This window comes from Herpailurus yagouaroundi, unplaced genomic scaffold, assembly GCF_014898765.1.
Source record: "Herpailurus yagouaroundi ecotype Mexico unplaced genomic scaffold, PumYag 77, whole genome shotgun sequence".
Lineage (NCBI taxonomy): Eukaryota > Metazoa > Chordata > Mammalia > Carnivora > Felidae > Herpailurus > Herpailurus yagouaroundi.
In genome coordinates, this window is record NW_024412388.1 from 55494914 (window position 1) to 55519994 (window position 25081).

The window sequence follows — 25081 nt, forward strand, 5'->3', positions numbered from 1 at the left end:
TTTTCAATTTCTGTCATACATAACTGATAAGAACTGGTTATATTTATAATCAAATCTCATTTGTTAAATATAAAGATCCAAACTACAGCCATCTTATTTTTTCTTTTTTTTTTTTTTCAACGTTTTTTATTTATTTTTGGGACAGAGAGAAACAGAGCATGAACGGGGGGAGGGGCAGAGAGAGAGGGAGACACAGCATCGGAAACAGGCTCCAGGCTCCGAGCCATCAGCCCAGAGCCTGACGCGGGGCTCGAACTCACGGACCGCGAGATCGTGACCTGGCTGAAGTCGGACGCTTAACCGACTGCGCCACCCAGGCGCCCCCAGCCATCTTATTTTTAAGGTTAAACGGCTACAGACTGAAGAAGCTTATAGGTCAAACTTGGTTTTTTCGTGTCTTGGTTCCACTCTTATGAAACTTGGTGCCCCAAATTCCCATGGCAGCTGGTTCCTTGTTAAGAGTGCAAGGATGTATTTAGAGCACAAAACCTCTGTGTGAGGATCACTAAACTCTGCTGTGTACTTTCTTCATTCACCTCTGTTCGCTTCAGCTCTGGGTCTTAAACTAAGTTCAGTTGTAAATGTTGTTGCTTTTGAGCCCCTTGCACAGCATGTAGGCCTCAACAAGACCTAACTTGAATGACTCCTTGCACTAGAAAGTGGTTTAGGGTAAGGGTGAGCTGCCTTTCAACAAGGCTTGCAAATCAGAGAATTATGCTTTCTCAAGCCACAGCACAGGACAATCCCTGCATGAGAGATGATTCATTGATTGTATTTTAGGTATATGTTTTGTCCAGTCCAAAAAGTCACTCATTCAGTTTCTCTGTACAAGTGCACCCAGGGGTATACATCTCTTTTCCAGTTATCTTAGTAGCTTTTCTACAATGAAAAATCAACTCTGATGCTGTGAGTTCATTAATATCTTTGTTTTCCCCAAAGGAGAATTGTCTTATAGGGTTTTTTTCCCTTTGTTCATTCGTGTGACATTCTGAAGAAGTCCTTAAGCCAGAGCTCATAGCCTAGGTGTTGGAACTGCTAACAATTAAAACAAACAACATATTGAATAAAAATGGTTTAATCATCATGAAGTCTGGATTGGGAAGGTGTGCGGTGGTGGGGCGGGGGTGGGGGGGCAGTCCTTATCATTTGTGATTCTAATTCAATACATTTAATTCTAGGAAAAGGCTGAGAAATTTACCTTACAATCAGTTTAATTCCAAGATCTGAAACCATACCTAGAAACACAAGTTCACGTTCTAAAAAGCTCATTCCCTGAGACCTGCTCTGATAGATAGCCCTGGTATATTCTTTAACTGTTTTCTTTGGAAAGACCCAAGATTATTTTCCAGGATGTTCGATCTGTGAGCCTTTACCTGTATTGTTTCTAGATCCCAATGCTGATAAGGCCCTGAGAATGGGTTAATCAGTTTAGGGGACTTGGTCTGTGCCATAGACCCACCTCGACCAGGGTCTGGGGAGGTAGGTAAGCTGAGAACCAGACCCAGCTCTGCTCCTTAATAACTGTGTGGCCTTGGAATTTATCTAAGCCTCCTTGTCTTCACTGCTAAATTAGAAATAACAAGGACACCAAGGTAAAGGTAAAGGTGCTCAGTAAACATTAGCTCAATATCATCCACATCTTTTAATTCTCATAACATTCCTACAACTATTCCACAACAAATTCCTACAATTCCGTAACAAATCTACATCCCTGCCTTACGGAATTGAGATGCAGTACAGCCTGCTCAAAAGCATCCAGAGAATAAGGGGTTAAGCTGATTTAAATATACAAAAGCTCCTGCTCCTCCTTCCATGACAACTCCTTTAAAACTATTTGATTTTAACCCAAGAATTTCTTTTTATCTGTAGGTTGAGAACATGGACCTTAATAACTTTCATTTCTTTGTGCTACTTACCAAGGGTCTGGGACCAAAAGCACCAAGAATGTCAGCACCTATCTTGACCCTCAGTTGTTCTGCAGCATTAGTTTTTGGCCATGAGAGAACATTCTCCACCCCTGCCCCAAGATCTGATCACACAGCTCTATACTAATGTTTGTACAAAGCTGTGCTACTTCCTGGGAGCCTTTGTAATATGTATTCAACCCTGGGGTCACTAATAGCAGAGAGACCAAGAGTTAAGTAGGAGTTAAGTGAAACATTTATAGGAGCTGGTGAAGGAACCATTACAAAGAGGGTCACATCCCTTGGGGCATATACAATTCAGCTTTATTTCAGAGACCAGTTCATCTTTCCGTATTTTAAAAGATACTATGCATTTTATAGTGTTTTAATGGCCCCTAGAAAGGGAATTCCTAAACATGTGTGAATGCTTCCTGTGTGCCTAGCACTATGTTTGGGACCAGAGAGAGTCCACTCATGACCATTACTGTGAGTTAATAATCGAGTGGAGACACCTAAATAAAACAGGACAAAATAAGAACTGCAAAAAATATGCTAGCAATGCGTACCTTGGTTTTTCTGAGGCTAATAAATGCCAGGCAAGCAGAAAAACCTTCAACATGAGTTTGTTCTTTTGAACAAAAGGAATGTGTTGTGATCAAACCAGAGAAGGGAACAACTGATTTTGACAGGGAACATTGGAGAAGGCCTCAATGGAAGAAAAGGTCCTGACCTTAAAGAATAAGTAAAATTGTAATTGAGGGAGAAGGAGAAGGCCTCGAAGTCTACAGAGGCAGCCTGAGCAGAAGGCAGGGAAGTGTGTGAGTGGAGCAAACATTCAGATGACCAGGAGCCTCCAAGGTTAAGTGTGAGCTTCATGCAGAACAGCGGTGGAAGGTGAAGACGTGAGGGTAAATTGGAGCCCATCGTGAAGGCCTAACTGACATAGAATGGAGCATGCGTTCTAATTTTTGTATGATTGGGAGGTTTTTGAAGGGCAGAGTAATATATTCACTTCACTATTTTGAAAAATAATTCTGGAGGTAGAGCAGAGAATGAATTTAGGAGATAAAACTGGCAATAGGACCATCAGCCAGGAAGTGCGTATACAAGGCCAGTGGAGCTCTACCATCAGCCAGACATGAGGCCCTCACCAAGACAGTTGCCCAGGAAATAAAAGAGCATTCTGAGGGGCCAGCAACCACTCACCAGGAAAGTAATTTGCTAATGTCCGTGGGGAGTGGGGAGACATAAAATATGGGATGAAAGAATTGGTGATTCTAGCCAGGGTATCTTGAGAGAAGATGATGGGTACCGGGTTCCCTGACAAAACTGGAGTTTCTGGATAATCTCATGTATTAGTTTTATGACCATGCTCAGCTGCATTGCAATTATGTCATCTTCCAAATCACAAAGCATAATTTTCTATCTTCAAGGCACACATTTGATAAAAGCTATTTGATAAAAGCATTCAAAAGAGAGGTTACAATGTGCTCAAATGAAGGCCACACCAATGCCCTCTACAGCTGGAACTTACAGGGAAGGCAAAACTTTATCTCTACCCACATAGGCTTTCAGCTGGGACTCTAACAAAAAGACAGGTTAATAAGAGAAAAACAAAGTCTATTAACAAGTGTATACATGGGAGACTTCCTGTATACATGGGAGACACCCAGGAAAAATAAGTAAGTCAAAGAGGTGGCTTTAGAATTCTGAATTAGGGGAGGGGATGTAGGCCTCTGAAGGGAGAGTGTCTGATCTTTAGGAAAGGTAAAAGAGCTCTTACAAGAATAGACGGAAAGAATAGTTTGTGACAAAGTTGTCAGGGCGTGGGATCCACCTCTGGTTTCCTCTCCATGGTATGAGTCAATCCTTCCTGATTGATAACACCCCTGGGAAGGGGATTGATGACAATTCTTTTGGAGGCTTTATCTTTAGACAGATGAGGGTTGTTCAGAGAAAGCATCTCCCTGCATTTACCGTTTTCAAATGCTTGCAGTTCACAGTGATCAATATACCAAAGTAGCATATTTTGGGGTGCCACATTCTGCCGTTCTTCAAGCCAGAGCCAGTGGCATAGGAATGACTGTGTCACACACCCAGGGGAAACCATTAGAAGAGCAATTCCTTGAGAGCTGCTTTAAGTGAGGTTGTTCTGAGGCTTGACCTGCTTCTTCTTGAAAATACTTTTCACTTCTCTCATTTTTCTCTTCTTTTTCCTCCTCATGCTACGCTTCTTAGAGGAAAAGTCCGGTAAGGAATAAGTCCTTTCCACATTTTGGCCAAACGTTATTTATTCTGTTCACTTTCATCATCTGCATATCCAATGATTGACTGTGTTTAACACCTAAACAAGATTTTGAATTTTAAAAACAAACCTTTGTGAGCGAGGACAAGGCTTAATTATGCCCCGTGCAGAATAAAGGAAGTTGGTTGCTAAGTGATTTTACAAGCCTGTTATTAAGGGCCACAGGGTAATTTTGTAAAGATCTATGTCTGCCTCAAAAACAGGCATGTGATCAAATATTTTAGGTATTAAGTGTTATTTATTGCAGCTTCTGCTTGGATTAGTCAGGCTACACATACATACCATAAGCTAGGCAAACACTTTGTTAAGTTAATTTCTTGTTTAATGCACAACATGATAGCATCTGTGAATGAAGGCTTCTGAAGCTGGCCTAGGAAAGGGTCTTTTTTATTTTATTTTTCATCTCATCAGAAAAATGTCCCCTTCTGGAGTTGTCAGAAACGAAAAAAGAGGATCTTTATAAAGTGCAAAACAACTCTTCCACAGTCCGTTTTAGTATCAGTGGGTGATTTTTAGTGGCAGCAAAAATCTGCTATGATGTACCTACATCATTGTTTATTTTAGGACAACAATGAAACAGAGCCACTAAAGAAAAAAAAAATTCACCGTTCTCTTCTCTGTTGCCTGGTGTATTGGGAACACGTTCTCAGGATGCTGATACATGGCTGACTAGAAAATATGGAAATGCTGTTTCCATGTTAATGAGCACCGAGAAGGGGCTGGTGGTTGGTTGTACTTACCTCACCTAAGTGGACACTGCAATAAGTGCTGTAACATGTCATCCTGTCCTTTGCCCCCATCCTGGCAGTCTCCGTACCACCTGCAGGGTACCACACTTGTGGGAAGTCTGGGTGATAGGAGGGAGGAGAAGTGGAAGATACAGAAGAACAAAAAAGGAGATCAAAATATTACAATTTATCAAAATACGAACCCAATGTCTTCTCGTTTCTAAAAATAAAATAAGCATTTGTTATTATCACTATGGCTCATACTAAGATGAATGGCCCACCTCTGAGTAATTGAGAGTCAAGTATGTATCACATCCTTTGTGGCATACAATTGTGTTGGTATGCTTTAGTAGCCTTTCTTTACATTTTGCTGGTTGTGCTTATTCTTGACCTTGAGTCTTTCTCTGAATTGTCCAAATTTGGCCACTTCAAATGTTACTGAATCATGTGGCCTGAAGTTGACCTGGGGTGCCTTAAAAATGCCCTGTTCCTCATTGGGTTCCATCCTATTGTCCTCATAGCCATTAACCCTCATAGCCAAGTAACTCTTTTCATTGTGAGCTGTTTGTTTCTAAGGGTGAATCCCCCTCCCATTTCCTTGCCTCATTTTCCTTTGGAAATGCCCATCTTATGGATTGCTCAATCTGGTCCAGTCTTAATGACATCCAGCAGGCTGTTTGTTTCTCTTCCCAAATGGAGATTCAGAAGATCATCTCAACCAAGTCCTATTGGATATGATAGGTATTCAGTGGAACAAATTTAAATATACACAAACACCTACAAGGGGTGGGGGTGGGGGAGAAGTGTTTGCCCGAATAGCTGGCCTTCACCATAAGCATTTAAAAGCAAGTAAGAATATTGGCTGGAATCAAAATAATAAGCATAATGATCACATATTCTAATTCTTTCCTAGAAAATGCTCTAACATGAATCACTGAATTTGCTGTGACTAGCCTGTATAAAAATATTTGTTTGGTGCTTTGTAGCTTTTCACGCATTTTCCTCTGGTTCCACAGAGCACTGAATTTAGCAAATGAGGACGTTGTAAAGCTTCAAAAACTGAGGCTGATTTAGTGATTTTGATGAGCAAGACATATTGTGTTTGGTTACTTCTTTTTATAAATATCTTAAAACACTCGCATTGGCTACGACTAAGGTATCCTAGTAGGCTGAATTTAAATTAATCCTTTTGTGCAAAAAATAACAAAGCAAAGCTAGTGTGGAATAAGGACACTGTGGAAACTGTGAGGACACAGGCTGAAACATTATTTTAGGAATGCATATTCATGTTGCAAACTATATGCATTTTAGAAATACAACATGTTCTAACCAAAGTCTTCATTCTAGTGACCAAATCACAAATTATTAGTGTATGCCCACTTCGAAAATAGCCTCAAGTACAAAGTCAGAACTATCTCTTTTCAGAAAAGTAGAGGGAATAATAAAATGTTTCCAAAACCTTCTCCAGAATGTGTCAGAAGATCAAGAGAAATCTAGGAATTGAGTAATTAATATTTAAATAGGAACAAAGGAAAACTGTTCAGAAAATGAATAGACCAATTGCAAAGTCCCTGTTTGAGTTATCAGGTGAAGTAATAAGAACAGTAGATAAAATCTACTGAGAGCTTATTATTTGAGACCCCGAAGCCTGCAATCAGTGACAAATTGGCCACCTGCAGGTTCTGAACAACGGAATAAGTGTTTTGTTTGCTTGTGTAGTTAAAAACAACTTTAGCTCACATTTAAAAGCCAGGATGTTTGAAATTAAAAAAAAAAAAAAAAAAAACATCCGGATGTGCCGCTTCTCTGAAGATCTGGCAGCAGTAGGCCCACATTTTGCAGGGCAGGCGTGGGTGCACCCGATTGGTGGCGAGTTCACCAAAGCTTTGTGAAAGACACGTGCCCTTACAGACAGCACCCCGCTCCTTGCCCTGCACCCATCTGAGTTTGCTGCTCAACGCATAGTGTTCAGCTTATAGAATCTATCGAGACCAGACACGAATGAGTTTCCTTCCACCTTTGAAGCTAATTCCATACATTGGTAGAGCAAAGGTAGAAGGCTAAAGGCTTCAACGTTCTTGGGAAATGAGGAAGAGTAAAATAAAACTTTTAACAGAGGCCCTTCTCTCCTGGCTCATACATGTTTTGCTGTCAGAATTGTTGTTGTTCAGCAGAACCAGTATACAGCTGCGTTATGCACCTTAATGGTGACAATTAACATATATGAAGCCCTTCAATCTGACGTGTAGAATATTTTTCTTTTGAAGGTTTCAAATAGCTCTTAAGTATGGACTGTGAGGCTTTCTGGGTCTGACCTCTCCACAGCTTCTAGCTGGGTCTTCTCGATTCTGGATGATAAGCTTGTGACTGCATGAACTTGAACAGCTTTTCCCAGATGAAGGCATTTTGCAAGCAGACTTTCTTAAATGCTATCTTATGATGTTGTCTTTCGCTAGAAAAAAAAAATACGAGCAGGAACTGTTGATTAAAAATACAGGTTTTTCACTCATTGGAAATTAAGATATGACTTAATTTGGGGAGATTAATGTAATTGAAATTATTTTGAAAAGTGTTCTCTATAATCTTAAATGAATAAAGTTTCTTTGTATGTAAGGCTCTGCCTCTGTATGGGTACAATCTGCATTTTATTTTTACATTTCTTTTCATAATTTCGTCTTAGGGAAATTTGTGTCACTTTTAATCTCCTCTTGCTGTAGTTTATGCTACCTTTAAAAGTGAATTGTTTGCCATGAAATTGAAGCTAAAATCATATATTCCCACATTTTTTCTTAGAGAAGAATTTTAGTCTGGTCATTAAAGGAATTATAAAATCTAAATTTTCATTAGTGAATTCCTCTCAAAACACAGTATGAATTAGTCAATAAAAGAATTTAAGCCTAGAAATACATATTCATAAGGGGACTTTTTGATTTTATGTAAATTATGTACACGCATATAGACAAATTTATCAGAAAGGTGAGAAAAATATGGAGCAGAACCTGGAACGTAAGGCATATGAGAAAGTCTCAAATATTATAAGTAAAAATGACTAGAGTAACCATGAGTAACCATGTTCAAAGTGATGAGTTTTGTCACAAAACATTCAAGACAGGAAGTAAGCATTCATGGTCCTCTGCTTTAGGAGCCCTCCGACGACGTAAAGTAAGAATGAGACCAGAGACCTAAACTCTGTCTCCGGCTCTACCCATTTACTAGCTGTGTGTCTCAGAGCCTCACTTTCCCCTCTTTTTTAAAAAGGCAGTTGGACCAGATATCCATGGAGGCCTCCCAGGTATAAAACGCTAGAGGCTTGTTTCCTGTCCACCCTCCAGAGAGTAGAACCATCCTCTTCATCTGAGCAACCTTCTGGATACTTACGTATTTGCACTTCCGGCCTGGATTTGGGGATTTGGGCAATACTAGAGGTCACAGGTAACCTCTAGTAACTTCATGGGGTAGCCCATATTTTGAAACCAAAACTCTGAGAAAAACTTCTTTCCCTACTCACACCACAGTCACTATTGTTACTGTGGAAAAACCCTAAAGAGGGAGAGTAATCAGAGTTTGTTGGGGTAAATTGATAGCAGCCCTAAACCAGGTTTGAGAAGTGAAGGAGAGAAGACGTATGTCTGCTGGTTGTGTTCTTACAGACAACATCTGGTCCACCATTGTTCTACTGATGCTGGACAGTTTTCCTTACTGCCATCTGTGCTTGTCAGGGGCTCCTCATCTTTTCTGTCACATTCCTACCCTTTGGTAGAGACTGCCCAAATCACCAGGCCAAGAACGGACACTTCAAAAAAAAAAAAGTCCTCACCAACACTCATTCCATAGGATATCAAAGAGAAGAGCCAGGCAAACAAGAAGTCTTTCTAATCCTACTGTCTGATGTGGGGAGGCTCCAATTTAGTGCAAATCACATGGGAAATACATTACATCTATGGTGTTTGCTAACACCCTGTTGTGTGGGAAACACTTTTCTCTATAGTACCTAGTCTCTAAAACCTCCTCCCCAAATAATCTGGAGAGAAACTCCTTATGACAAAACATTAAAAGCTGTCAGTGAAATTGTCTTGTATGTTTCTGTCTTTTTTCTTTTGTACACTTCACTGAAATAGTACACCCCATTAACAAAGCTATGATATATCACAGATAGCTTCTCTGTAAGGTTCTCCAAAACCTCTTCATGGTTTAAATAAGCCACAGGCATGATGACTGCCTGTCTTTCTTTGGCCTGATTACTCGGAGTGTATGTTTGGTTGGCTGTTTATGAAATCTTCTGTTACCCAAGCCTGTTGACTGATCCATCATTCTCTGACTAGGTATCTGTTCTCTCTTCCTTTTTGCTGATCACAGAGGCGCAGCCCGGTAAGAACTCTCAACATTTTTACCTTAAACATGTATAGAGAAAATTGTTGCCAAGGCGAGGTGGCCAGGTTTGGCTTCCCATTAAATTTATGATGACCCAAAACGAATGAAGCAGATGAATCATATTTATTGGTTGGAAGCCACTGATCATATAAGTGTCAAGATATTTTAAGATTATCAGAGCACTTTTCCATAACAAACTAAATTAATACATAAGTATCCCAACCCTAGTGCTAAATTTGAAAAATGTGTGTGTACGTGCGTGTGTGTGTGTGTGTGTGTGCAGGCGTGGGTATGGATGTGTGTGTATGCAAGGCCTGAAGACTGGCCAAAAAGCACCATAGAAGTTTACAGCAAAGTGATAATAAAGAATAAGAAAGCTATGAAGAAAGTAAGGAAACAATTTTTAAGCCACATTGTTTTTAACCCTGAATTTGAAGTAAGTCCTGGTCTATAATCTATGTTGGTCAGTATACACTGATACCTAATAATATATAATCATAATTTCCATCATGGGAGGAAGAGACATGTTTTCAGGTCAATACTCCTAGGTTATTCACATAAGTCTGTATTTCATCACTGAAGACAAATCAGTATTAGTTTGCGTTGTTCAAAGTGAAAAATCAGGCATTTTTCTCAGATTGAAATATACGATGAATTTAAAGTAACAAAAAGTAGGGTCCTTGTTTTGTTTGAAATGACCCCCATCTGCCTTGAGAGAGGAAATGGAACTGAAAACAGTGCCCTCTGAAATCCCCTCTGTGAGCACATGCCAATTTGATCAATTGGTTATTATTTGGGGCCAATCCTCTGGCCCAGCTGACAAGCTGGTGGTTCTCTGTTTAAATCACATAGCCGATGATCAAAGATAACACCTCCAGGGACTGCTATTCAGGTGTGGCTGATTCCTACCCAGCAGTTAGGTGACATCTGAGATTATGACAAGTTACTCTTTTTTTTTTTTTTAGGAAAAAGAGGGAATTAACTAATTAAAAATGAAGGCGATTTATTCACAGCCTACATGTAAGGACAATCATTAAAAAGAGGAAAATGTGGTCACTTGGGAAGGAGAAGAGTTTTTAACTCAATGGGCTTTCTCCTGAATGTGGTTTGTGTGATCGACATAGCCTTAACCTTGCTCTAGATTGCCATGCTGCAACTTCAAGACCATCAAAGAGCTGTATGCGGGATCCAGCTGACAATGGGACTTTCTTTTCTGTTGCTGCTGATCATTCGAATATCTGTTCCTTTCTAAATTGATATTATTCTTCCTAATCTCTATACAACAGAGTCTTCTTGCCCATCTCTGCCGTATCTTGCTTGCACTTAACTGGTGATGGTTCACTTATGAGGAGTATTTAATAAAAATGTTAAAGGGGCTTCTTGTTTACTGCCTCTCAACAATGAACGTCTAGTAACGAATTGATACACCGAGAACCAACGAATACAAAAGAAGCTTTGTACCTTGTTTGGTTTCATGAGTATTACATTTTTAATGGAAGAGGTAGGATAGAGAGACCAAAAGGTCCTCGATACAGCCTCAGGAGTCCCCTGTCTCTTGGGTTTCAGGTCTCACAATTCTAGGAGAATTCTGTTCCTCCAATGCCAACCTCGTGATCGACTACTAGGAAGTAGAGCCTGGGTATCTTTACTTCAGACCCATAAAAACCTGACTCTCTGAGGCTCCAAAACCTAGAACAACATTTTAATTCCATTTAAACAATTTGTTCTCTTATTGTTTTTGTCTACAGAGTCTTATTTTCCGAAAACCAATTTGTATCCAAACTCCCATAATGACTGTAGCTGATTTAAATGACCGTATTTAATTTAAATGTTTATTAATTAAAAAAAAACATTAACTTAATCAGACATATTAACTTAAAATGCTCATTTACTAAAGTAAATAAAGTTAATCTCTATTTCAAAAATCTTTACTAACAATGGAATAATTCTCTATAATGGCACATACACACAGATTGTATTATTAGGCAAGATAAGCCAGGAAATGCAGAGTGAAAGATTAAGCCATTCGTTAGAAAACATCTAGTAAAATCTTGCTCAGATTGAAACTGCTCCTGTATCATAAATGAGTTCAAAATGAGACAGAAAATTCTGAGAAATCCTTAGGAAAGAAGGTAAGAAGTTTCTTCTGGATCTGTTATAAAGGCCCTACATCTGATCCTGAGTTGTTCATGTTACCATTTGAGAGAAGAGAACGTATCTGTGACCAGCCACCAAACACATGGTCATACCCTTTGGAATACTTTCCTATACTTGCACTTTCCCAGCCCCACTCTGTCCCCCTCATTCTCCTAAGGCAGGCCCTTCCAAGCCCATGATACCACCCTTCCAGGGCTCTACTTTTCTGGTAGCACCCCAGGCTAAGAATCTTTCACAGCAGTTTTGAATCAAAACTTTTTATGTAATCAATGTTTCTGTTATAAGTTTCTGCGAGGGTATTATAAAAACTAGACCATACCTTCTCCAATAATTCTTACCAGGGCTGTTTGCATTCCTATTGTACCACAATGCCTGGAGCTAAAGGAATGACTTTCAGTTGGTGGATTGGTGAGCCCTATGGCACACAAGTGAAAGAAATTGAGGTGGGAAGGGCAGTTGAGGAGAATGAAATTCCTTGGCTCCCTGATTAAAACAGCCCATTCAGTGGCAATGCCTCCAAGTTTTCCTTCCCTATAACATTTGCCACTTATATCTTTAAAAATTGCATTAGTAAACTAATGACTTTTTACCAACAACTTATGGACCTCCCCCACCTTAATAAAACCAGACAGTACTCCCAATACATTCTATAATTTTCAAACACCAAACATATGCGAAACTTGGATTTATTTGTCTGATAGGCTTCAAGGTTGTTTTTTTAATTGAGCTATTCAATATTTGCTTAATTTACCAAGTCTACCCAGGTAAGGGGTTTTTCTGGTTCAGAAGACTTATGATTTACCCTTCCTTTCTCTCTATAAACCTTGAGTAAAATTAAAAACTGATTTATATGTGTGTGTCTACAAATTCCAACTTGAATGCAATTCTGAGAAAAATTTCATTTTTCCCCATCTGCATTTCTGAATTCAGTTTAATTGCAATGACAGAAATATACATATTGTACATAACATATATGTGGTCTTAAACCTTATAGTGTCTATTTCTAATTCTAGGGTGCAATTAAAAGGAACTTATCCAGTAAGTATATCCTAGCTACCAGAAATAGAGTAAAATTTAAAAGAAGAAATAGTTCCTTGGATCTTGGAGCATAAATATGTATACATTTCAATTATACACTCTTGGGCTTGATTTTTAAGGTGTACAAATGTTTTACTTTTGCAGCAAAGAAATCTTGTAATGATAAAGGGGCCTGGTGGGTCCTGAATAATTAATATTTAAATTCTGAATATGAATATGGTTTGGGAAAAGCATTGCTACCTTCTTCCGATATTTGTCAACTCTTGCTGTATCATCTGACTTTAGAAATGGATTTAATTAAGTGTGTGTTTGTTGATGGGGGTGGGGAGAGGAGAGGGACGGAAGGAATCCAAGGCAGATGCAACTTACCCATTCATAATGTTATCTGATATAAAAATTTTAGTCACCCAAAGTGATATGATACAGGTTATAATATATGCAGGGCATGATTTTCCTCTGTGGCATATAGCATATTCTAGGGAATTCTAAATTCAGGGCTGCTAGTTAAAGATACAACATTTTCTTGGCATTTCAAGAAAAGAACAGGCAAAGAATGCTGGATTCCTGTACTACGTACATATGGCCTGGCTTAGTATTCTCTTACGGTAATTGGGAAGCAGGACTGCTCAAGGCGGCAGACATTTGAAGAATGGTAGGCTACTCAGCTAAACTCTGCAGTATACAGCTCTTCTGTTTGACAGCTTATCATGGTAATTCCTTGGTTAATTAGGTTTTGCAAATGCCAGATAAAATGCTACTACATATGTCTGATATGTGGCTGTTGCATTGCCTGGGTAGAGGGTTTGTTTTGCAAAAATTTCATATTGAGTTGCTTATTGGTGGGACGTAAATCTCTAAGTGTTTCCAAACATAGCTCATAAGATGTATAAGAAAGGAATAGTAAAAATATGCCTACCAAGTTTCTTTGTCCTGTACATCAGGTGAAGAAGTGGCAAGACCCAGGCGTTCCACACCAACTCCAGAACTTACGAGGTGAGCATGGAAGACATTAGTTGTGTTTTATATAAGGTATCACACATTGTTAACAATCAAGCAGATCTCCTTTAGGCTCAGCTTTCAACTTGTATTAATAAAGGGACTGCTTTTACGTGTGAGTCCATAGCATGATTCAAGGGTATTATCGTTTCTCACAAGTGCAGCCTGAGGCAGACACTTACAGAAGAACTGTATAGTCATCCAAAGTGACTATCAGAATGTGCAGACCCCTCACTAATGCAATAGTGAAAGTCTGTATGAACAGATCTTTTGATGTTTGGAATGCTGATCTGACATATGATTATATCTCCCTATGAAGAATAGCCTGTTTAGTTGGCTTCAATTTCATGATACATTCCACCTGTCATATACCAAAAGAATCTATTCTGCTTTTTTGTTTTTGGCAAAACGCTGTATTTTGCATTGTCTATTCTTTGAGGTAAGTATTGTACAAATGGGCATTGTTTTCCAAAAAGACTACTATTTCTATTAAAAGCTGGATTCTTTTCATTTTCCCTCCTCCTGGCCCCCTACCCTGTCCCCTCTCACTCCCATTGCACACACAGAACTCATCAGGATCAGTGAGGGAAATAGAGTCTGGGAAGAAATGAAGATTTTGCAGCCTTTTGTTAATAATCATTTTAAGTAATAATTAGGAGAAAGGATAACAATGTAACGTATTTCCACCCTTCCCCTTGAGTTCTCGATGTCCTTCTTTTTCTGAGATGTGCTCTATTTAAGGTATTAGGAGGTTATAACTAGTCTTTGTGAGTGTTGATTGGAGAGAGAGTATGGAAATTAGAAAATAGTAGACCTAGTTTCTTCTTTAAACACAAACTTCCTGGGTGCCTTTCGTTTAACCTACCTAGGACTGACTTTCACTAATCACAAACTGCATTAGCTACAATACAGGGATGTGATGCAGACAAATATAAATGGTATTTGAGATCTGAAGAAACTAAATGCTTTGCAATAAACTGTTATCTCTTGTACTATCTCTTCTAAGTATAGAGAATCTTGATGACTTGAAAGAGTTTCTCAACTTATTTCTAATGGACCATTATGCTGGTCTCTCAATGAGAACTAGGGATCTTATCTCCTACCAATCCTCTCGTCCATAGTACATCTGACATTCTTACACATACTTTCTGGCCCCATGGGAGCTTGCGTACATGCATATGTATGTACCCAAATACGCACACATATATCTGCCTTGCCATGAAAAATATTTGAAAGCTTGTATATATTTTCAGCATTAATATCCCCTTTCTCTATGTTTTGTTTTAATGGGTGTAATTTAGCAAAAAGCCTCCAGATGACACTACGGCCCTTGCTCCCCTCTTTGGTCCTCCATTAGAATCAGCTTTTGATGAACAGAAGACAGAAGGTAGGCAAAACGTGTATCTTTATAGATTTTTCTTTTCATTGAAGTATAAGTTACCTAGAGGAAAGGCATGTGCCTTGAGCCATGTACCATCAGATCCTCATGTGAAAGAGAATTTCTGATCCAGGTGTGCTATGGGGATAAGAGTTTCATTTGCAAACCTCTAGTATTTTAGGATTTGAAACCTTGCTTCCAGAAATATCAAATAGTTAACAAGTTCACTCCTCAAGAGTGGTCAGTAAGAATTACTGCAAATCTATACAAATCACTGGGAATAAGTCAGGGAATAAGTGCCCTGGGGTCCAGACAGTTATCGTTGTGGACCAAGACCTTAAATTCCCTGTCACAGTCACTGTCACTGTGATCTAGCCTCTCTGACCACATTTACTCTCTTCTCCACCTTGTCACTGGAGGTGTCAGTTGGACTGCTCACCAGACTTGTTTGCAGGCTCAAGACCCAGGAATGACCTTGATTCATTGAGCAACTTACAAGCAAAATGTTGTGGAAAAAATTATCAACTCAGCCATTTTTATTGGGTTTACCCATTAAACATTTATTCCTAGAATTAGATATTTAACTTTTTAAAATTAACCATCTTTTTTGGATGGCTGTAAATAATGTATACCTTGCTGACGTAAATGAAACTCTTTATTAAAGGGATCTAATCTATTCCTGAAATGTATTTACATACAATGCATGCATCTCCAGTGTCTGTGTTTGGTAATATGGGATGTTTTTATTAAAAAACATCATTTGATTTAAAAGCACTGTTGTATATGTATAATAAAATGTTATTTTTTATACCGTTGGGCAAAGAAATAAAATTTAACTGTTGAGGACAACAGGACTTGAAAGGATAATGAGTAAACTAAACTATAGTAACAAAGAGACTCCAAATTGCAGGGAGCTAAACAACATAGAATTTTATTTCTGTCTTATGTTAACAATCTCAAAGTAAACAATACAGGGATGGTAGGGTGGTTCTGCTGTTCTCAGTACATGGTCTTCATGTCTGGGTCCACGGGAGCTGCTCCAGCTCTCATCATCCCCCAGTGAGAGTAAAGTGGAGAGGGGGCGGGGGATAGGGACGACCAGTGGAATTCGCTGCCAATTCTCGTGAAAGCAAAATCTGGAAGAGACAGGCATCACTTTAACTAGAGCCAATCAGAAAGAATTTAGTGCCATACGGCCAGCTAGAACTTCTTAACTATAGAAGAAACAGAGAATAGATACTGGAAGACCGTTAGCAGTCAACCACATCAAAATATTTTTCAATGATACAGTTAGGAAAATGTATAAGGAACATCCCTAAATACGCCTTTAGGGATTTAAATGTCTACAACTTAAAATCCCTAAATAAAGGTGGCCTTGCGATGGGTTATCAGTTGTCTTATTAACTCAGCTATGATCACTTTTCCTTTTAATGACATAACTGTATAGTGACTAAAGGTGGGATTTGATTTGTTGCATCTGAATCTACCTATTAAAGGAATCCCCTAACTGTATGGAAACCTGATTTACAAAATAGGAAGCAGTTCTTTTTTAAAAAAAGTTTATTTATTTTGAGAGAGAGAGAGTGTGGGGAAGGAGTAGAGAGAGAGGGAAAGAGAAAATCCCAAGCAGACTCTGTGCTGTCAGTGCAGAGCCCAGCATGGAGCTTGATCTCATGAACCGTGAGATCATGACCCGAGCTGAAATCAAGAGTCTGATGCTGAACTGACTGAGCCTCCCAGGCGCCCCTAGAAAACAGTTCTTTGAAAATTGAGGTGGTGTCCCCCATCACATCCATGGGGAAAAAATGCTACTCCACATCTTTGGGGAATCTTTGCTTTCATATTAAAGCAAAATATAACCAAGACCATCTTTGTGTTTGTGGTGGAGAGGAGAGACACACCTGACCTTGTCCATGAGCCTGGCTTGCTTTTTCTTGAGGTGGTTTCATCCCCCAAAGTTCTATAAAATTCCAGCATTTGCCCACACACACTTGCTCTTCCAATATTTGCACTTAACCTTCCATATCTACGCACTCTCACTGCATTTCCTTGATTCTTCCGTCACTAACTTATAAGGCCTGGGGTCGAAATTTGTATTTTGGAGTCATGTATGCATGCCCAGGATCAGATCTCAGCCCATCTCATCTACCAATAGGTAGCTCTTGGGCACATTATTTAATCCCTTTAGTCTTTACTTCTTCTACTGAAAATGGCACTAATCAACCACAGGCTGGTGTTGTAAGGATTAGAATATTTAATAATATTCTGGCCTTGGGATAAGTGTGCTACATGCATTTTGTGTACGTTTTATTTGTATGCATTATCTCTTGTGATCCTTTTAGTAACTCTTGGATTCCTCTTACTATCTCTACACAGAAGGAAGGGAAGCTCAGAGGTGAAATGAGTGGCCCATGTTCCTACAGTCTTAGAGGCTGGATTCAAATTCATAGCCCACTAACCACCCAGCCTGTGTTCTACCACATAATGAATTACAAGCAGTACTTCCATAGATCCTGGCAAATGATATGTATGGAGAAAACCTAGTTGTTTACATTGTTACCATAGCAATAAAAAAAATCAAAACAAGAAGATAGAAGAAATGGAAGCTACGTTAGGTTCAGTGTCGTTAGGCCCAATACCTAATTTCCCTGGTTTACTTTAGGTGTTGAAGCCCCTCTTTATTTTGTTCGTTCTCTTAAGATATTTACCAAACATTTTTAGGGTAATTTCATTTCTCTTTAGGATGCCATAAAAGGTTTATTTAAAGACCCTGTACTATCCTTTAAAGATATGAACCACTCTACAGAACCCAGGCATTTTTATTTTTGAAGCATATTCCTACCAAACTTTAAATAAACCAACTTGAAATGAACATGCATGGATGGGATTAATGCCTGGATCTTCAAATGGGTGTCCAAAACAGAGCCAGTACATGTACTAACATTCAGAATGTCCTTAAGTGACCAACCAGGAAGAAAATGCAGATACTGTATTTTGAAAGATTTTATTTAGCTATGTGTGCACACACAGACACCCTCACCCTCACCACACACAGACACAGACACACACACACACACACACACACACACACACACACACCACTGCCATTTCCATTCTTTGCTTGAAAAGAATGAGAACCAGCACACTTCTAAATTACTTTGCTAGGACTAAGACAAGAGGGAGATAATTTTGTGAAGCTCATCTTTAAACTGACATTTTAAGTTCTAAAATCCAGGAATGTTTCTTTTTTGGACTCACCCTGGGAAATTTTCTTTTTATGTTTCCAGTTCTTTTAGATCAGCCTGAGATATGGGGTTCAGGCCAACCAATTAATCCAAGCATCGAGTCGCCAAAGTTAACAAGGCCTTTTCCCACTGGAAGTAAGTTGTGTCTGCTCTGTCTGGAAAAATAAGTGACTCATTTTACTGTCTGCATAGTGAAATTAAGCAACTCTTAGAAAGTACATAAGCAACACTTGGATTGTATAATATTAAGAAAAGATGTTATTCTTTCTTTAGGTTTATTTTGAGAGAGAGAGAGAGAGAGAGAGAGAGAGAGAGAGAGAGAATGAGTTGGGGAGGGGGGGAACGGGGAAGAATCCCAAGCAGGCTCCATGCTCAGTGAAAACTGACATGGGGCTCAATTCCATGACTCCGAGATCATGACCTGAGCCAATATCAAGAGTCAGATGCTTAACTGAGCCACCCAGGCACCCTAGAAAAGAGGTTATTCTAATAGGCTTTAGAGGTAAAGGGGTTAGGGCAGTTTGTCAAGGCAGGAATAATATAATAAAATTATTAACTTTGAATCACAGCTTCTTCTGACATCCTATAGGCTTGTTCATTCATTCATTCACCATGCATACGGAAGAGAGAGAAGCAAGTAAGCTAGAGAATCTACCATGCTCCAGGTACTGGACTATCACACAACACAGAAGTGAACAAGTCAGATAGTCTCTGCTAGTCCTACAGGACAAGGAGGATGCATAGAACAGAAAGGACACATTGAGAAGAAAGAGGGATAATGGAGAGCAAGAGAAATGATGCTATTTGGTGGGAAGCTGAGATAGGAGGTCAGGGCAAACTTGTCTTAAAGCAGGGCCATCAGCGATGCTATCTCAGCACGCCCCCTACCCCCCACCCTCTCCTGAAGATGCTGATAGCCCTTCACCTGTGGTGGGTTGAGCTATTTGGCCTGAATGGATTGTTCATTCGGTCAAGCCACCCACTTGATGGATTTCTTGAGTTCTCATTTCAGTAAACTTCCCATAGCATATGTGCTTGTGGAAAGTACTCCTTAAAATGACTGTAGGAAGAAAACTGGGTCTCAGAAAAAGATGTTTGGTGGCGAGATGGGATGCAGAGAATATTTTTCCTTTGTGGGAAATTAATACTATATATACACACCAATTAATACTTTACCAGTTCAGCCTTCCCAGGGCTCTGCATTATGGGTCTTAAAAATAATTGTAGGAATTAACCGAGGAGATTCCTGATCAAAGTCCCAGAGGTTGTTTACTGGGATTAGTGCTATGAAACCAGGTGATCCAGTCCTTCCAAAGGTATTTCCGTCATAAAACAGGATAGGAAAAACAGCATCACCAATAACTATTTTAAATGTCTAAACTTTCAAAGATGTGTTTTTGAGAGAATTTGAACCCCAGTGGTGTGATTTTGAATGTTTCTGTCTGCTACTGGGAAACAAAGCCAGTGAAAAAGCTCTAACTTCCTTGAAAAGCTTTCTTTAGAAACTGAGCCATCCAGATTATTCCTAGAAGACCTTTCCTAGATGCCAAGAAAGTCCATAAATGAAATGTTTATGTAGATAATATATTGATTTTAAGACCAACTATTGACATTTTAGAGTTTTATGAGTTTTATGTGCTGTGGTTACACTTAGCACAGCAAAGGCTATTGTATAATCGAGATGTATTGCATAAGTTTGCTCATTTCATGGTTGCAGCATAAATTTGCTGTTTTACATTATTAGGCTCTTATGGTATTTTGTGTATTTTTATTGATGATGATCTCAATTTTTGCGGAGAACCTTAATCAAAAACAGAGCCCCTGATGGACTCTCAGCTTCTGTAGAAAAACACGATCCGTTTGAGGTGTAGTTTTCAGAAGCTCATAACTAAGATTAGGAACCAGGTATTTCTGGGCTTTAGGATGGTAGCTGTCAGCCAGGCCTGGTGTATAGAAAGATGGGATGCTTTCTGAAATTAAATGAAGTCAAGTGAGGGTGGAGTGACACAAAGGGGCTCTTTTTAATGCAGGCAGGGAGAGGATACTGTAAGAGCTCTCCAGCCAAGGCCCAGCTGACCCACTCTGCTTTTAGGTTATGAAGGATTGGGCCACATTCAGATTCACTGGTTTATGAGATTAGTGTGAACTCTTTGAATCTACTAAATGTAGCAGGTGACAGGAAAACATACATTTAAAGAAAGAATAAGGAGCTCCTGGGTGGCTCAGTCGGTTGAGCGTCAGACTTTGACTCAGGTCGTGATCTCAGGACTTGTGAGTTCGGGTGTGCTTTGTCAGCGCCGAAGCTGTCAGCGATCCTCTGTAACTCACCGCCCCCCCCCCCCCCCCCGCACCACCCCTGATCTTTGCCCCTCCCCTGCTCGCATTCTCTTTCTTCCAAAAATAAACATTTTTTAAAAAGAAAGAAATAATAAGACAAAAAAATGTACCTTTTGAAATAGTAATCCCTAACTTTGCCCGCAAAATGACAAGTCTAGTTCAGAAGGTTGAATCTCTGGGTTGGGGCAGTAATATAATACTTTTTCTATCTGAAGGGTTTTGTTTAGCCATAATTTTTACCAAGGGAATCTACGTATTCTTCCTTGCTCCAAATCATATTGCTTCAGACATTCAAAAATATACTAAAATTTAAGATGTGTGACTTTTTTTTGAGGGGAGAGAGGGACAGAGGAAGAGGGAGAAGAGAGAGAATGTTAAACAGTAGAGTCTGATCTCACAACTGTGAGATCATGACCTGAGCCAAAATCAAGAGTTGGACACTTAACCAACTGAGCCACCGAGGCGCCCCTAAGATATATGACTTTGAGAAATCTTTCCAGACTCAACCTAGGCAATACTATCTTGACTACATTAAAAACCCCCTCATCTGAGCTTCCACCAAGATAATTCTCATTTCCTCGACCACCCCTGGATTGTAATCATCTGTTAACATGATATCCATCCATTCATTCATAAATTCCTTGAGGACAGAGGCTTCTTTTATTTAGCCCTTTGCCCCTAGTTCCTAGTACAGGATATAGAACTTTGTTGGTGCATGAAGTTCGTCCAAGAAAGGAATGAATAAATAAAATGAAGACATTATCATTATCTGACATTCTTTTGACGAATTCTTATTAGCATAAAACGGAAGAATCTGAAGGGGTCCTGCTTCAGTTTCTTAGCTCTGAACTTAGAAATCTGTAGACCATTAATGGCGGTAACATTTCCAACAGCAGGAATGTGAATGAAAGTGCACATCCGGGGCACCTGGGTGGCTCAGTCGGTTAAGCGTCCGACTTCGGTTCAGGTCATGATCTCACGATTTGTGAGTTCTAGCCCCACATTGGGCTCTGTGCTGACAGTCCAGAGCCTGGAGCCTGCTTCAGATTCTGTGCCTCTCTCTCTCTCTCTCTGCCCCTCCCCCACTCACACTGTCACTCTCTCCTTCAAAAACAAATACACGCTAAAAAAAATTAAAAAAAGAAAAAAAGAAAGTGCACATCCTGCTGACCTGCAGAATACTGTGTAATTTAGGGAGAAAATCATCAATAACGCCTGACTTCCTGTGTCTTTGCAGCACCTCCACCACTGCCTCCCAAAAATGTACCGGCCACCCCGCCCCGAACAGGTTCCCCGCTAACAGTTGCACCAGGTGAGCTTCCGGTTTTCCTGTTCTGGGGTGATATGGCCACCAGTGGTGGCCCCGGACCTCAACATGGATGTGTCAGAAGCTGTAGACACAAAGCGTGAAAATGTTCGCATTCAGTGTTCCTTCCATTCCCACTTACTTAAAGTATCACTCTCAGGTTTCACAAAACGGTTCTCTTTCTCAACTGATTTTCCCTCTGTGTCATTTTGTTGAATGAGAGCCACGTTTACGTGTGAAGTGAAAGAAAACAATCTCAATAGCAAAGGTCCTTGTTTAATTGGCATTTCACTTCATTGGATCTCATTTTAATGATTTACCGATTCAAAATCTCAAGGCACAATTCTCATTGTCCCAAGAACTGATAATTTTTTTTCCTAGAATTAAAACTACAAATTAAAACTATGTCTAGTCTACAAAGACATAGGATGGCTCCCAGGATGTGCAGCATATGGGTAAGCTTGGGAGGTGGGGATTTTTTTTTCCCAGTAATCCATATTATCCCATGGCAAAGAGATGTGTAAGGATAATGAAATATGGCAAGGAATTGCCACATGCCTTTAGACAGATATTTCTAAGGCACATTTTACCTTCTATTAAAATCAATACTACATATTCATGCAATTTATAATCTATTATTGGACTAGCAAGTCCAAAGCAGTCATTGCTATTTTATGTGTCTGGACCCTTAGAATATGGTTTTTATCACCTTTGGAATTTATTGAAGTTTCATCCTTTGCTATATATGCAGCCTGGTGAGCTTGAGAGCTACAGAGTAGGTATTCATCAATAAGACCAAGTGCAAGGCATAGTCATTTTTGAAATTTATACTGATTAAAATCCAACAAAAAGTCATCCAGAGTATCATAGGTAAGGGTGTTTCCAAGTTCAAATCATTTTGATTCCTTGTATTACCATAAATATATTAGAGACAAATAACTCTACCAGCGACAAAATTATAAATATTGTGGGATATGCAAACTGCTACCCCATTTATCTGTGGCCTGGGAACCTTGAAGGTTAATTCTTTTCAAACACGAAATATGGAAGTACTAAGCCAGTTCGTAGAGCCAAAGTGTTCTTTAAAGGTTAAGTTGCTTCTGCTCATGCCCCACAATTATTCAGGGAACAGTTTCTAATTTCAATAGTTTTTAAAAAGTGCACTTCCTCACATTGCTGTTTTGAATTTTTTTTTTCAACGTTTATTTATTTTTGGGACAGAGAGAGACAGAGCATGAACGGGGGAGGGGCAGAGAGAGAGGGAGACACAGAATCTGAAACAGGCTCCAGGCTCTGAGCCATCAGCCCAGAGCCCGACGCGGGGCTCGAACTCACGGACCGCGAGATCGTGACCTGGCTGAAGTCGGACGCTTAACCGACTGCGCCACCCAGGCGCCCCTCACATTGCTGTTTTGACCAAGCATTCCTTGCCAGGCTGCAGAAGATAGTTTTCATTTTTTTTCCTTTTATTACTGGTAAGAATTAAAAAGAATAGCTGATGCTAATGTTTAGGCCAGAGACTTTTCTGTACTTCACAGTTATGCCTACGAAGTTAACAGGTTGAACTTGATGAGAAAAGAAATTATAAAGATGTTTTTGCAATTTTCCTCCCTATTAAATAAGTATATATGTGATAGTTCTAATAAGTAGTAAATGTCTTCTCAATAACCTGTGTGTGTTGTATGTGGGGTGTATATGTGTGTGTTTGTAAATATATATGTGGGGATAGTCCTTTAAATAATCGTAGTACTGTTTCTGGTGTATTTAGCCAATTATGATATTTTTTAAACTAACAGATATTATTAGTTTCACTAAACATTTTAATATGCTCAAGTAGACAGTCTTTGTCAAATATGAAGGTGATTTTCAGCTATCACTTATTTTTCTACTGTGTTGTCTATATTTCAGTAGGCCAGACTTTCAGAAGGGACCTCCCTTTTGGAATGCAGTTTCAGAGGCTGTACTCTGTGAACCTTCTCAAAGTGCAGCCTTTTCAAAATGATCACACTTTGCACTCTTGTGAGCAGCCTTTGAGAGCGGGAGCATGCTCAACGCTTTCAATGGTGGTAAAAATAGCTAACTGGGGTCACCCAGCAAAAAGGGTAAAATAACAACATAAAATGATAATTCTCACATTATGGAGACAGGGAACTCTCTCCTCCCCTTCAGCTCTGGTCTAGTTATTTTTAACCTCACAAGGCAATCTATTTACTATTCTTTGCCTCACCCCTCCCACCCCCACCCCATACAAATAATATTCACAAAGCTAATTAAAGTTAAAAATCAACTACTTTAACCACAGGAAATGACCAGTCAGCCACAGAGGTCAAAATTGAAAAACTACCATCAATCAATGACTTGGACAGCATTTTTGGCCCAGTGTTGTCCCCCAAGTCTGTTGCTGTTAATGCTGAAGAAAAGTGGGTCCATTTTTCTGATACGTCCCCGGAACATGTTACTCCAGAGTTGACTCCAAGGGAAAAGGTGGTGTCCCCACCAGCTGCATCAGACAACCCATCTGACTCCCCAGCTCCAGGCCCCCCGGGCCCTCCGGGCCCCCCAGGCCCCTCAGGACCCCCTGGTCCTCCTCGCAATGTACCATCGCCGCTCAATTTAGAAGAAGTCCAGAAGAAAATCGCTGAGCAGACCTTCATTAAAGATGATTACTTAGAAACAATCTCATCTCCCAAAGATTTTGGGTTGGGACAGAGAGCAACCCCACCTCCCCCACCACCACCCACCTACAGGACTGTGGTTTCATCCCCTGGACCTGGCTCGGGCAGTGGTACGGGGACCACCAGTGGTATGTCTTACTGTTTGAGTGTGCTTCATGTGACCGGGAATGGCCATGGCTGCTGCAGTGTGAGCAACACCCTCCTCCTGCCTGGCAGTTGGCTTTAGAGCTTCAGCCATCCCTCCTTTGGTGTGGGTGTTCTGTGGCCCCATGGCATGTCCTAGTGCATTGAATGCTAACTGTCATAGTACGAGTCTGTGGATGTGTTCTGCCCTGCGCTCCTAGCCCTCAGGAGTGTCCTGCTTTCCACCCTGCAGATAGAAAGTGTATGTTTTGTAAGGGAAGCTGCTGTGCCATCATTTGGGATTCGGGAAAGTTCTAGAAAGACAGATTTCATAGCCAGTGTGTTTCATGTTAAGTGTATAATTTCCCTGTCAGATGCCTGTATGAAGGGTTTCATTTTTTAGTTTGTTTTGCTTTGTTTTCAGCTTTATTGAGTATAATTGACAAAATTGTAAGATCTTAAAGTGTACAATGTCACTATATATATATATATATATATATATATATATATATATATAT

At 39.8% G+C, this 25081-nt stretch overlaps 1 protein-coding gene across 36 annotated transcripts in view; it reads left to right on the plus strand.

Moving 5' to 3' along the window:
• Positions 1-25081, plus strand: part of SGIP1 (SH3GL interacting endocytic adaptor 1) — a 206119-nt gene that overhangs the window by 114004 nt on the left and 67034 nt on the right. For 21 of the 36 annotated variants that reach the window (XM_040470530.1, XM_040470529.1, XM_040470531.1 and 18 more), the window contains 8 exons: positions 4143-4154; positions 9294-9305; positions 12479-12503; positions 13445-13496; positions 14801-14886; positions 18165-18257; positions 21697-21771; positions 24068-24568. In XM_040470530.1, coding sequence (XP_040326464.1) covers positions 4143-4154; positions 9294-9305; positions 12479-12503; positions 13445-13496; positions 14801-14886; positions 18165-18257; positions 21697-21771; positions 24068-24568 — 856 coding nt within the window. The remainder of the gene's footprint in view (positions 1-4142; positions 4155-9293; positions 9306-12478; positions 12504-13444; positions 13497-14800; positions 14887-18164; positions 18258-21696; positions 21772-24067; positions 24569-25081) is intronic. The other 15 variants (XM_040470554.1, XM_040470562.1, XM_040470557.1 and 12 more) reach the window with 5 other exon arrangements.